Below are 14810 nucleotides of genomic sequence, written 5' to 3' on the forward strand. Positions count from 1 at the left end.
GACATGGCATTTTGACTCTGTTCAGAACCCTGCTATATCCCAAAAGAAGAGAAGTTAGGTGCAGGTTCTGGGGTGCGATAGTTTGTTTATAATAACGCGAAACTGCAAACGTAAGGCTAAACGGGATAAAACTGGCACCTGAGACTTTCCACGCATCAAAAAGTAGGTTCGTGGAACTGAACAGCTACAAAACAAAATATATCACTTAGCTCATTTGCTTTCTGTGTTATTTTGGGAACTCTGCTTCTGTAGGTTCCCTGCAAACATATTTTCTATTATTGGTCTCAATTGGTCTCAAATCATCTCCTGCTCCATTTTCAACGTATCTTCATCTTCGGTCTTGTCATACAGTAGTAGTGGAGAAAAGTAGATTTAATGAAATTTAAAAAAAGAAAAAAGAAAATACTGGAAGGCATACTAGATCTTTTGATCATTTTGGTTTATTATGGTTTATTTGGTTTGTTTGGTTTGTTTGGTTTGTTTTTTGTTTTTAATTTTAAAAGCTGCTCTTTCAGCAGTTTTCTGCGTTAGAACTTGCTTACCTCAGTATGGGTGTGGGATTTCTCCAGCACTTAAAGACAACACAGCACATGAGTTTTGCCTACATCCAAATCTTGTACTTCAGAGAGAAAATAAAATATTGCATCACCTGACATTCCACTGTCTTGCATGCTGTTCTTGTTCTAAGCCAGAATGGAAAAATTTTATGTTTGTACTTTTTAAACTTGGGATAATGTTGATGTTTGTTCCAGACTCAGGGAGATTGCATTTGAGTGCCCAATTACTATTTTGTAGTCCTTTTTGAAAACATATTTCAGTATTTAGAGATGGTCTTTCAGTAGTCTTTTCTTTGTGTGCAATTTATAGACGATCTGCTGTTGCCCGCATTCAGGAACTGTTCAGGAGAAGGAAAGAAAGAAAAGAAATGGAAGAGCTGGAAACTCTGAATATTAGACGTCCTTTCATAAAGATGGTTTATAAAGGTCATCGCAACTCCAGGACAATGGTACAAAATCTTTGTCAGTTATTGGAACTGTAGAGTGTGTTATATATACTGATGCTGTGCTACATTGGTATGCTTGCCAAAAGTTATGGTAATATATTATCAACACTTTTATTTGCATTTTGAAAGTTGGAAGACACACCAGTTGCTCTATTTAAAAATTAAAATGAGTACGATTAATATGTCACCATGTCAGGTACTCGGGTTTTCTCAAGTTTAAGATTCTTTCTCCTTAAGCTTTGGAATCTTGGGTATTTCTCTTAACCTTTTTTTTTTTTTTTTCATCTTGTCTGTCACGTTAAGTGGTATAAAATGTGTTTTTCTTTAAAATTATCATTTAATCCTAATGTTGATGGAAAATGCTTCAGTAAATGCATATTTCAGTCTACATAAGCCCTGGTGCCTTGGATGAAATTTTATTAATGATAAGATTCCTGCACTGCATTTCAAAAATTAATTACTCAAAAATCCCAGTGAGTTTAAAGGTCATAGCATTAAGCACTTTAGTTAGTGGTGGTCAAAGTTAAGCTTGCTTAAGTGACCTGAATTCAGTCTCAATCTGCATATATATTACAGACTTTTTGTGGATTTTGTTGTTTGTATTTTTGAAGTGTGGTTTGGTATTGTGTGTGTGTGTGCGTTTTTTTTTTTTTCTCTTCCCTTGTGCACATATGGCAAGGAATGCACACAATGGAAGACTATATAAATTCCTGTGTTGTTTTCCATGGTGACTTGTGCTATACTGTCAAACTTCATTTAAATTAAATTTATTTTGATGGGCACACTTCTTTCTGTAAGCAGAGGGGTAATAGTATCTTTATTTTAAATTTGTGAAGGAGAGAGATTAAAGAGCGGTCTTGTTTCCTACATACCTGAGCAACTCAGACATAAAGCTTTCAATGACCTGAGTATGGAGCTATTTTAATGCATATATATAAGGAAAGTGGATTAAGATTATGTAGGCAAGTTTAATTATTCTGAGCTTCCTTACTTTTCAGAGCTTCAATACTTTTCAGATTTGACAATCTACTAATTTCGTTTTTAAATAAGGATATTTTGAATGTGATCCCTTGTGTTTGCCAGAAAGTAAAAGTTAAGATGCGTTATATTAGTGATTGCTCGTGCCATTGGTAGGAATGGAAATCTTTGCGTTCAACACACAGATCTCTTCCATGTAACCATTAGAACAGTCCAATGTCATTAGTGTAATAAGGAAATTCTTTTCCTGTGGACCAGACCTCAAATACAAAAGCACTTGGGACAGCAGTGGAATGGTGTGATTTGGGATTTGGTGTTTCTTTCTAGTTCTTGAAGGAAATGATGTTCTAATGATCCCAAACTCCCTTCTTTCTCCTCAGAGTTTGCCTTTTGCCATGAGCCAGTAGCTCTTCTTTGCCTCTGTCTTCGTAGAGTCATAGAATCATAGAATGCTTAAGATTGGAAGGGACCTCTAGAAGTCATCTAGTCCAACCCGCCTGCACACGCAGGGTCACCTAGAGCACGTGGCACAGGGTGGCATCCAGGCAGGTTTTGAAGATCTCCAGGGAAGACAATTCTACAACCTCTCTGGGCAGCCTGTTCCAGTGCTCTGTCACCCACACTGTTAAGAAATTTTCCTCGTCTTTGTTCTTTTTTTTTCCCTATTGTCATGCTCTCCTTTCATGTATCTCCTTGTTCCTTTCATTCATGCTCTGAAACCAAAGTTGCTCTTTTAAAATGTTGATGCTAGGAGGTCTCTTTCCTTCAACAGAGCATCTATTTCTGACTAATAAATGGGTAAATTGTGTATGCGATATATACAGTAAAAGTGAGTATATGTGTGCTCCAAAAGATAAAATATTTTAAAGATGAACTTTAGTTGTTTTGACGTAGGTGCTGCTAAAATTGAGGTTTATGAGCATTAGAAATTTAAAATAAACAGCATCCTAAAGAAAATGTAAAGAAAGAAGACGTCATAACTGAGAAATGAAGTGTAAAGTTATTTAATATTGGAGATAATTTGAATGTACTTCTCATAGAAAAATAACAAAAAATGTTAAATGGAGCTTCAAGACAAAAGCTGCAAAAAGCTGAAAATATTGGAGATATGTTTTGCACTGAAGAATCCAAAATACCATTTCCCAGACACAGTACATATCTGAAGGCTGATTCCAAGCCTGAAATTTAAAGCTGGGAAGTAGACGATATATAGTTAATGGCTGTAGTTATTCATGGCAGTTTATCATGGCAGTTTTAAAATCAAAATAGCTGGCAAAAGGCACAGAACCAGACCATGTTCAATGTGTTTTCTGAAAAAAATATGGAGAGGGGAAGAAAAAAGAAAAGATATGAGGCACTGGCATCCCCTTCTTCAGGAAGCTCTTTTGTGAGCTGCTGCATGAAAAATTGTTCCATCATAGAATTCTATGTAAATGGTCTTTTGCCCTCTCTTGGATTCAAATTTCTGTCCCTAATGCCCAAAGCATTTTTAAATATAAAAGAAGTGATTTTCATGCTAATGCATCAGACATCATCTGCATCGCCCTAAAAGCTACTGCATCTGAAGAGGGTTTTGGAATAAGAAACTTATGTTTGAATAGGCATCTCTTTTTCACTAGCGTGTCATTTTAAAAAGATCAAAAGCCCTTTTGTTAGTAAGAGGTACTAATAATTGTTAAAAGGGTAATCTTGTGTATAGGATTACATTTTTAACTTCCAGACTCTTTTCTCCAGCCCAAGCATCAGAATATAGTGGAGCTTTTGGCTCACATCTTGCGACTGTGTGTGATTATTTTTGAAGCAATGTCCCTCCTCTCTTTGCCATTTAGCCCTGTGAGTGGTGTAGAACAGAGATTCAGGCTGCCAGCCTGTTGTTATTTCAGATAGTTTAACAATGATTATTTTTATGTCCTGTTTCAATAAAATCAGAAGTAATTTCTGAGGGAGAAAGAGAACTTTGGAAAGCTGATGATAATTAAGGTTGTGAATGTTTTGTTAATTATCAGTGAAGGAAGTAATCTTTGTTCAATTGCTTGGCATCATATCACCTACCTCTGTTCAGGAAGGGAAGGCAACACATGTCTTGTCATGGAAAGATTATTCTACATGTAACATTTTGTAAAAAATGTTCTGGATTGTTTTTTGGGGATTGTTTTAGAGATTAAATAAGACACATTCTTTTAGACTGTAGTCATAATGGCAATGTGAATGTAACTGATGTATAATAATACAAACATTTTTTAAAGAATTAGATATCATTTTTTCCTGTTTTTCCTGGGCTACTGTTTTAGTTGTTTACTTGATCATTTTCAATGTCATACTATTCTGTTTCCTAGGTCAGACCACTTCAGTTCCCTTCAGTCCCATTACTCAGGACAACACAGTACTGTGAAGTACTCAAAGTCTGTTTTTTTCCCACTGAATTAATAAATATATTACTACCTAAGTAATTATTTAAACAAATCAATATAAGATGTAAATAACATTGCAATAATAATGATAAAAATAGAATATGCAACATTATAAAATATCATTTAATAGAAAATATTTTTAAATAACAGCAAGATATTTATTAAATTACTCTTATCCTATGACAATACTGTGTTCTGGGTGGAGGGACTGGGAGAAAGAGTTGAAAAAAATTTAAATTCATCTTCTCCCTTGTCTGACAGAGGGACATCTAATACAGGGCAAGTTACATATCTTGTCATTATCTGATACTGCTATTTTTTTGATCCTCAAAATCAAGGTCAAGGCAGTCTAGCCATTTTTGAGGGGGAAATGGTCACTTCATTAAAAAAAAAAAAAAAAGTGTCCACAGCTTTTTTGGCAAATGTGTATCAAGAACAGTGATGCTGATGAGACTATGAATATTTGTGGGGTTTGGCATTCTAATTCTTACTTAATTGCACAAGAAGGGGAAACAGAAAATGTAATAAATCATTATACAGTATACTAACCTAAAGTGTGTTTCCAAAAATCTCAGCTTTCCTTTTATGCAGAGGATGTTCTTGTTCTCTTCATTAGATGGAGAGAAGGAGCAGAGACTGCATGTTGATGGCAGGAAAACAAAGGCAAAATGAGACAGGAGTCTTTGCCATCCCTACTGAGGCAATACGCTGGTCCAATAAACCCTTGCACCGGCTTCCCCTAAGACTCTTAGATATTCTTTGCAAAAATGCCCTTGCAGTAGCATAGTAGTTTGCTGCAACAGACTATACAGTTTTAATGAAGTGTGGAAAGTTTTCTGGGAGTCTTCTCAGTGGATCTTTCCTTACTGCCTTGTAGTCAGTGGCTTATCCACCTGACTTAAGTTCAATGACCAACAGATGTGGAGGCTTTAAGTCACAGTGCTATGTCTGTTCTCCATATTTTTCTCTGTTTCTGAAAAGTTCTTGAGAAATTTGTGCAGCTTTTGAGTAAAAAAAATTATCCTATTTTAAGAAAAGGTATCTTAAAAACTTCTTCCTTTAAATGTGTCTCCAACAAACAACAAGGAAATCTTTTTTGAATGTTTTAATTGCAGACAGTTATAAGCCCAACTACCTTGTTGTTATAGGCTTGCAGAGAAATGTTGTAGGCCCAATTCAGAGATCCTCCCATTCCAGTTGTTAATAAAGTGGTTTAAAATGAATACTTTCTTTTGTGGCGTTAGTCCTGTCAGGGCAAAGTAAAATTGCATAATGAGTTCAACATGCTGGAATGACTTTCAGTGTGAACTGTGGGCTCTCACAGAACCTGCCACCTTTTGCATGATGAGTTTTGCCTTGCACTCTAACATTTATATGAAGCCACATGTGTATTAAAAGAAAAATCCATTTGGGTAATTTATCACACTACTCTTTCCTTTACTCGTAACATGGGAAAACTACAAATAGGGGAAAATGTTAAGTCTTGTGACTTGAAATATTTCTCAAAGGTGTGCTTGGATACTGTAACAAATAATGATATGAACAACCCTATGGAATACAATGCATCTTCACTGTGTCACAAGTTGTGATATTGGTGCCGCTTGCATGGAACGGTACAACTAATTTGATCTGCTGTAATAACTGCAGCTGAAGGGTGACTTCCACCCTAAGGCCTACCTTCTTCAGTGGCTTACCACTATAATTTTGGTTATGGATGAGAAGTCTTGTTTATTATCTGATTGATTACAGAAAATTAAAAAAGAAAAAACTCCTCAAAACTAAATTTGATTCCATGACCCAAATTTATCTGTCAGTCCCAGTTGATTTCTCCTCTCCATTTTTTTCATAGGTTTCAATCTTTTCTTCCTCTGTAAATAGAAAATCCTCACCAGTGATTAGCCTGTCACTTGCTTTAATTTACTAAACTGCTCTTTAACCTTCCAATTTTCCTTTTCTTTCATGCTTGCTTTTAAATACCTGTTTTTTTCTTGTTTTCAGGGTTGTTAGTGTAGAGGCACTGGTATGGAATGGGTATATATTGTTTGAAGTGTTCTTTCAGATCTTACAAAATAATCTTTATTCTTTATTATAGATAAAGGAAGCCAATTTTTGGGGCTCTAACTTCGTCATGAGTGGTTCAGATTGTGGCCATATTTTTATTTGGGATCGACATACTGCTGAACATCTCATGCTGCTAGAAGCTGATAATCATGTGGTGAACTGTCTTCAGCCTCATCCATTCGACCCTAGTAAGATGATCATTTTTTGTAGTCTGTATGTTCACACTGTCTCTTTTAGACCTTGATCTTCATTTCTTTGTCCAAGACCCTTAAATTTTCATTGAACCATTGTTCATATTTGTCTTGTAAATTAGATAGCACTGCTTTTATCTTTGGCTTTTACTAATGACCTTTTGCCTTTAAAAACCCACATACTGAATAACTTCTTAGAATAAAAGCATTACTGACATAATATTCCTAGAAAGCTAGGCTGTAGTAAGAAGAATATCCCATCTCTCATTTTCCCCTAGTTCATGAAATGTTTTCCATGATGCTGTTGGGGTATATGTGAGGTTACTGATATGCCAGCCACACTGTTGGAGTTAGTATTGAAATCTGGTCTCCACATGCTCTGCTTATATACTGATAAAACGGTCTCAGACTCACTAACATTGTGGGATTAGAAGACTGAAAGAAAATAATAAAAAATCCATTAATTTGTATTTAGTGGAAAAAAGTACTTGGAAAAGACAGCCATAATAGTCCAGAAAGAATTGCATGTCATCTGACACGTGGATGGAAATCTGAACCATTCTGAAGTTTCTGACACAGTCAAAGACAGCATCAGTGATGCTTTTTGCTTGATAGGCATATGGCTGTGGAATATGTCAACTGTAAAAACAGAATTAAACTACAATAATACTAGAAAAATTTGAGGATGTTTTGCTCCATTTTAACATTACTGATTTCAGAAGCATAGTCAGAAACACTTTTTCTTATGGGGTCTCTAACAGTTTGCAGAAATGTAGAATACTGACTTACATTGGTTAAGCCTTGAACTTCTAAGTGTTAAACTGAAATAGTGCAAAATGTATGGACTGTGTGATTAGCTGGGATATGTCAAGGAACAGTAGCTTCTGGACATCCCTTTCAAATTTCCTCATAGCTTTTTTGATTTTTTGATGGAACACGGCTGTCTTCCTGACAGCCACATGCTGAAAATGTAATGAATAGGTCATCCTTATTGTGGCGACAGTTAATCTTGTACAGTTTCCAGGCTACAGAGATCTTCCTACAGAACTGTTTTACCCACAGTGTTTTTGTGCAATTATCTAGAGGCTGTCTTGGAGTTCTGATTTTGTTTTACATATTGTAAGAAGTGCGTGTAAGAACATCCGTTGCTTTTGTCTATTTGAAGGTCAAAGAAATTTCCATGAAATAGAATTTTGAAATTATCTTGTATCTGGATCTGCAAGTCCTAAGGGTTTGTTATTACTCCTTATACTTTACAGGTCATCAGCAAAACTGTTAATAGTAGCTGGGATTGATCATATTTTATCTTGTTGTCTTAAGCATCTTCTGCATGGGGGTTTTGCTCTTTCTAAGAAACATTTGATGCTTGCATATGTTTTCTTCATATATAATTGATGTAATCTGTTGTTCAGATTGGGTGGGGGTCAGTAATTATATAGCTGTGTGTTCAGAATGGGAACCAGCATTTGAAAGTAAAGGTTTCGAGGAGAGGAAGGGATGTTGTGGTGTACAGGGCAATACTTCAGCTCTACGTGCACAAAATACAGTGAAGAAATCAGACATTTCATTTATAATTGCTATTACTTAATTCCAGTTCTGGCCTCTTCGGGTATTGATTATGATATAAAAATCTGGTCGCCATTGGAAGAGTCCAGGATTTTTAACAGAAAACTTGCAGATGAGGTAAGAGCCTTTCCTCCTTTTTCACAATAATGTTGCCTTATTCAATTCTAGAAAAGCCCTTTATGAAAATTACATATATTGAATAGGTGAGTTAATGTTAATCACGTGAGCTACAAATAAGAAGCTTATCCTTTTCAGCTAACTTCTGTATTATTGGCGGCACTCATAGACCCTTTGTATTTATAAGACTTTTCTAGAAATAAGCAATATGAAATCATGAATGTGCAAGAAGTTGGAGAAACAACGAACAGTCTGATGTAGAAGGAAAATTGGCAGTCATTTGAAAAGAGGTCGTCCTTGAATAACTAAAGTATATACTGGGAGGCTTTTGACACCGTCCCTCACAACATCCTCCTGGGCAAGCTCCAGAAGTGTGGGGTAGATGAGTGCACAGTGAGGTGGATTAGGAACTGGCTGGATGGCAGAGCTCAGAGGGTGGTGATCAGCGGTGCAGAGTCTAGTTGGAGGCCTGTAGCTAGCAGGGTCCCCCAGGGGTCAGTCCTTGGTCCAGTCCTGTTCAATTTATTCATCAATGACCTGGATGAAGGCACAGAGTGCTCCCTCAGCAAGTTTGCTGATGATACAAAACTGGGAGGAGTAGCTGATACCCCAGAGGGCTGCGCTGCCATCCAGAGGGACCTGGACAGACTGGACAAGTGGGCGGTGAAAAACCTCATGCAATTCAACAAGGCCAAGTGCAAGGTCCTGCACCTGGGGAGGAATAACCCCAGACACCAGTACAGGCTGGGGACTGACCTTCTGGAGAGCAGCTCTGCAAAGAAAGACCTGGGCATCATTAAGAAGAGCATCTCCAGCAGATTGAGAGAGGTAGCCCCCTCCACTCAGCCCTGATGAGGCCACATCTGGAGAACTGTGTGCAGTTCTGGGACCCCTAGTACAAGAGGGATGCGGAGCTGCTGGAGAGAGTCCAGTGCAGGGCTACGAGGATGATCAGGGGCCTGGAACATCTGCCCTATTGAGAAAAGGCTGAGAGAGCTGGGCCTGTTCACACTGGAGAAGAGAAGGCTGAAAGGGGACCTGATTAGAGTATATAAATACCTCAAAAGAGGCAGTGAGGAGGATGGTGCTGGCCTCTTTTCAGTGGTGGCCACCGATAGGGCTAGAGGTAATGGCCACAAACTGAAGCACCAAAAGTTCCACAGGAGCTTTTCTTTAAAAAAAAAAAAAAAAAAAAAAAAAAAATTCTTAAAAGTGAGGGTGACAGAGCACTGGAACAGGCTGCCCGAAGAGGTTGTAGAATTGCCTTCGCTGGAGATCTTCAAAACCTGCCTGGATGCCACCCTGTGCCACGTGCTCCGAGTGACCCTGCGTGAGCAGGGAGATTGGACTAGATGACCTCTAAAGGTCCCTTCCAACCTTAACCATTCTATAAGTCTATGTATTTTTTATAGAACTCTGTATAGAATTTTTATTCTTTATACTTTTTATATTTTATTCTTTACTTTTTTAGAGCAGCCTCTTGGACAGAAGAAAACAGTATCATGTTTTCTTTCCTTTGTATTAGTACAATATATATTTAAACCCACCCACCCTTTAGTCCTTTCCAGAATCACATCTGATTATAATTTTTGAATCTACTCCATTATTTTAGTAGAGGTAACACTGCTTTATGTTTTGTATAACAGATTTAATTTCTGAGGTGTCTGAGCACTTCTGGGTTTAGAAACATTATTAAACATAAATGTTTCCTAAAAGTAGTTATTTTACTAATATTTTATCACTTAAAATATTATCAAAACAGAAATTACTCTAAATATTCTTTAATTAATAAAAAGGAGCCCAAAAGTTGAAGAGGATATCAAAGGTTTATCAATGATTTCCAAAAAAAGAACCATGTAAAAGAAGACAGAAATCTGCCCTTTTTCTATTTTACCTCTTACTTCTCCAGAGTATCATCAAACAGCTGTGCAAGGTACCTGGTAAACAGGTGATGAGAACAGAAGTCCTGTGATTTGGCTCAGAGCAGGCCACTGCTGGGACTTGTATTAACATTTTGTTCAAAAGAGGCACGGGCTTAGGGAAAAAGATGCACACACAATTTTCCTGCCTTAAAGAAGCTGATCTTGTAGAAAGGACTGAATAATAGTCAAAACCTGGCTCCACCTAACGAAAGGTTTGTGCTCAGTGACAACATGGGAACGTAGTCTGAAAGCTGAGCAAGAAAAGCAAAGCAAAAAGAAACACAGGGAGTTAGTAGGAGGAAGGAAGGAGGCAAGATTGCTAAAAGTACTTGTTACTGATTTTTTTTTTTCCTTTTGAAAGTAAAACAGTAGGAGCTGATTATTTAAAGTAATTTAGAGCCAAGTTGTAGATCTGTTTAGACAGAGTTACAGAGCTGAAAAGTGTTCCAGACCAAGGATAGAGTAATTGCTTATATCCCTTGGACTGTCTCCAAAAAGTTTCAAGAAGCATGAAGGTAGGAGTTCAGGCTAACTTCATCTTTTTCTTCTCATGCCCTTGGCCAGTGCTGGTGCTGAAAGTTCATTCTCTGCAACAGTTGCCATCTATAATAGTACTTTCTCTTGTCATGCCTCATTATTTCCTTTCAGGCCTTATTTCCAAATTTTTTTCTTAGCTGCCCATCATGATGCCTATTATGCACTTGGATGATGATGACAAGAATGATGACTTTACTGGAAGATGACTTAGACAAATAGTTATCTTTGACAGAATTTATCTGACTTCTTTCTACATATAGTAACTATAACTATATATGTTAAGAATTATTAAAATATTGCTTGTTTACTGTAATTTTTGACTCAGTGCATTTTGCTTAGAAACATTGTATCTACAAACCAGTGTTGATACAGCAAATTCAAAATTGTACTGTTAACGCTTTTCCCCCCTCTCTTGCCTCCAGGTTATAACACGTAATGAATTAATGCTGGAAGAGACCAGAAATACCATCACTGTTCCAGCTTCTTTTATGTTACGAATGTTGGCATCATTGAATCATATCAGAGCAGGTGAGAAGCTTTTGAAAAACGTGATCACCTGTTCGTCTGTAAAATATTAGTATGTAGAACCATACTAATCACAATTACAGTCTTCAGGTTTATTTGCCTGTCCTGCAGTCGGTGAAAAAGTTGAAGGATTTTTAGTGGTCTCTTGACTAAAAAACTTAAGACTCACTTCACTAGTGTGAGACTTGCAATATTTTTGCAGCTATTTCTACCTCAGAACAAGAGCGAGGAAAGAGTAAAATGCACTTTTAGGTGTTACCCATTCTGATATAGTTTTAGTAATGTACTGCTTACTCTATGTTGGAAAATATTTGTGTGATGGAAAAGCTATTGGGGCTGGCTGGAATGAATCAGAAGATAAACAGACTGTTGTTGTGGGCTTGGAATTGTCTGGGGAAAAAGAAGGGTAGGGAGATACGGGGCTGCACAAGATATATTATTGAGGTTGCTGGCAGCTGTCGCTAGGGCTGCAGGTACTCGGGTGACCCTGCAGTGAATGGACTATTTGGTGGGGACAGAAATTGGTGATGGAAGGGATTGTATGGAGAACAGTCATCAGGAGCTAGTTTTCCTGGAATTTAGTGCTGAAGGTGTTGAGAGCAGAGGGTTGATACTGAAAATGAAAGCTTGTGGGGAGACACTGCATTGGGAGTAGCAGAGTGAGAATGTTTTGGGAGGCTGGTGTAACACAGGCTGAAAATGAGTGGAGCTGGAGTTCAGCTGAGCAGGGCAGTGGGTATCGTTTGGGTTGATAATGACATAAGTAGCGTTGCCTCACAGCAGCCTCAGTTCCACTGATCAGTGAGGGGGAGGGATATTGTAAAGGAGGAGGAAGCCTCCTGCCTCCTGTAAATGAGTATTTTAGTTCTTGCTTCATTTATGTTTGTTTTTTGGTGGTGGTGGTTTTTTGTTGTTGTTTGTTTGTGGGTTTTTTTTTTTTTTTGAATAGAGAAACAAAGAAGTATCCAACAGTTTAGTTGCAAGTTTTGGCACAAATTCTGTGTTGCTGCTGAGTGGAGTTTATCTTAACCCGACGCTGTGCGTTGTCTGAGCAATGTATCTTGAACCAGTTGTGCTCCCTCATACATCTCTGTAGCCACCCTTTTCTAAACATTTACATGAAAAGGCAACTTTATTGATGTATACGGTGACAGATATCAATTCCACAATTTTATGGAGCTTACAAATTCCTAATTGCCACTGTTCTAGTTTCAGCTCTGCAAAACAGTCTTTTCAATCCCTTGTATTCACCATCTCTTTTCAATTTTATGCTTGCTTTTTTATTCCTGTGTTGTCAGCCAGTCAGCAGCTACAAGGAGAAAATGTTTTCTCCTTTTGTGTATAAAGCTCATTTCTATGCCTGGAAGTCCTTTAGGGCTTTTCTAGTCACTGTCCTTCTTTGTAGTTGTAACACTCCTACTCAATCTCTGCTGTTGTTCCATTTTCAGCTTTTCCTATGGGTCTGTTGCTATATTACCACAGGCACTATCCATTGTATAATAGTGGCCCAGGGAGTTACTGCTTTATAAATATTTACCCCAAACATTGTCTGTACTAAATCCTGTCTGTGTATTACAGACCGACTGGAAGGTGACAGATCAGAAGGATCTGGTCAAGAGAATGAAAACGAGGATGAAGAGTAACTGGCAGTTTGTGCAAGCACCTAGACGTTATGAAATTTGTATAAGACATTAATTATATTTTTCCTTACAGAGCTTTAGTGCAATTCTAAGGTATTGCTTTTGGATAACCTAACATTTTTTTTTGGTTTTGAATGACTGTGCGCATGACTTTGGGAGAGTGTGCAAGTAAAATAAGCAAAAATGTTTTTAAAACGTTTTGCCATGTGTGAGGGGTGCTAGAAGATGCAAAGTGCAATATTTTCCTTAACCTGCAGATGTGGGAGCTTGGATCAATGTTTAAAAGTAACTTTCATTATAGTAAAAACGTTGGTTCAAATAAATTTCTATACCTGCTGTTGCATGTTTGTTGCTTTCTAATTAAAAGATTTGGTTGTTTTAACTACTTTTGTGTTTTCTTTGTGCAACCATTAGCTTATCACCTTTTAAGTGTGTCCCCATTACAGCACTGCGTTTTTCCTTATAATGTTTGTCAAGTGACAACATAGAGTGTTTCTGTTGTGAGCACTGGGATTCACTGGTGAATGACACACCATGCAGCTTGGTCCTTGCAGTTCCATAGAAATAACCCACACACATGTATGCAAATCTCTCTCTCCATCAGTCTTATAGTGCTGCTTTGCACTCCCCCTGTTTGGGTTTATAGTGCTGGTGAGAGAGTTCTGCCTCAGCAACAGATCCATGAGTATTCATTCTTTGCAGGGATATTGGATATACCTTAATTTCCCTTGGATTTAAAATAGAGAGAATACAATGTAAATTAACTAAGGCTGTATCTTTTCTCCATATATTTTTGGATAGCAATGGAGAGAGAGGGTGTAAAACAGGCCAGGGAAAAGGGCACTTGTGCCCAGTGACTGCTGTTTTCCTTGCTTAAAGGTGGTAGCTGCTAAGAGGCTCCACAAGGAAGTAGAGAATGATGAGAAGAATTCCAGTTCAGAAGGAGGAGAGCACCAGTGTGGGATACTTCATATCCAGATTCTTGAGGATCCTTGGTAGTTGTCATGATGCAGGGACTCTGAAAGGACTTGGGGAAGAGGTGAAGTCCAAAGAAATAGAGGAGTAAAGAATATTTGAGAAGATGAGAGATTTGGGAGGGAAGATAAATGGGAGTCCCATAGAACTTAACTGTTGATAAAAGTGTAGTCATTCAGACAGGGAATTAAAATGTGATCGGGAGGAAAAGAGGGTGGGTAGTTTTTTTTTTTTTTTTTTTTTTTTAAGGAGTAAAATGATTGAGAAGAAGATTTAGGAATTAGGCAGGAGGAGATAGGAAATTATTGAACAAACGTGAAGTACAGACGCTTTGAAAGTGATCCTATGGAGGGGACTTTTTAAAGGGAAAGATAATGGTGAGGAACACAAGGTTTTTAGAGATTTCTCTTCACTGAGAAGAAGCCATATCAGAACACCGACGAGCCATGGAATACAGGACCATACATGCTACATCAGGAGGTAGCTGGTACAACAGAAAATGGAAATCTGAGAAGTGCTTTGAGAACTCCTGTAAAATTATTCTGAACAAGGGAAAACAAAAGAAGCCAAGGTAAGTTGTTTTTTAAGGTATGGTGTGAAATCAGCCTTGAATATGGGTATTTCTTTTGTCTGTTGAAGAAGACAAAAGACTATGTAAGTGTCTACGGTGGTGTTGGGAAAGAGAAAAACATTAGGTTTTCCTTATAATGTATGTTTTGGAGAGATCTTTTGGGGTCAGTGAGAAATGAAAGAATATTTTCTGATTTCTTGCTAAAGTTCTTTTTTTGTAGTACTGGAGAAACACATTGGTCTACAACTGTTCAAGTTTTCTGTCTCACAGAACTGTACTTAGCAATATTTTTCCTATGAGATGTAAATTTTCC

The 14810-nt window shown here is 37.5% G+C and overlaps 1 protein-coding gene across 2 annotated transcripts in view; it reads left to right on the forward strand.

Moving 5' to 3' along the window:
• DCAF6 (DDB1 and CUL4 associated factor 6) overlaps positions 1–13333 on the forward strand; it is an 80263-nt gene extending 66930 nt beyond the window's left edge. For both annotated transcript variants that reach the window (XM_088533329.1, XM_088533335.1), the window contains 5 exons: positions 868–1006; positions 6485–6641; positions 8239–8327; positions 11209–11314; positions 12890–13333. In XM_088533329.1, the coding sequence (XP_088389455.1) occupies positions 868–1006; positions 6485–6641; positions 8239–8327; positions 11209–11314; positions 12890–12954 (556 nt within the window). In that variant the 3' untranslated portion in view covers positions 12955–13333. The remainder of the gene's footprint in view (positions 1–867; positions 1007–6484; positions 6642–8238; positions 8328–11208; positions 11315–12889) is intronic.
• The last annotated feature ends 1477 nt before the right edge of the window (positions 13334–14810 follow it).

The sequence above is a fragment of the Tinamus guttatus genome, unplaced genomic scaffold (assembly GCF_059628265.1).
Source record: "Tinamus guttatus ecotype Peru unplaced genomic scaffold, ASM5962826v1 Tinamus_guttatus_pri_ptg000035l, whole genome shotgun sequence".
Classification (NCBI taxonomy): domain Eukaryota; kingdom Metazoa; phylum Chordata; class Aves; order Tinamiformes; family Tinamidae; genus Tinamus; species Tinamus guttatus.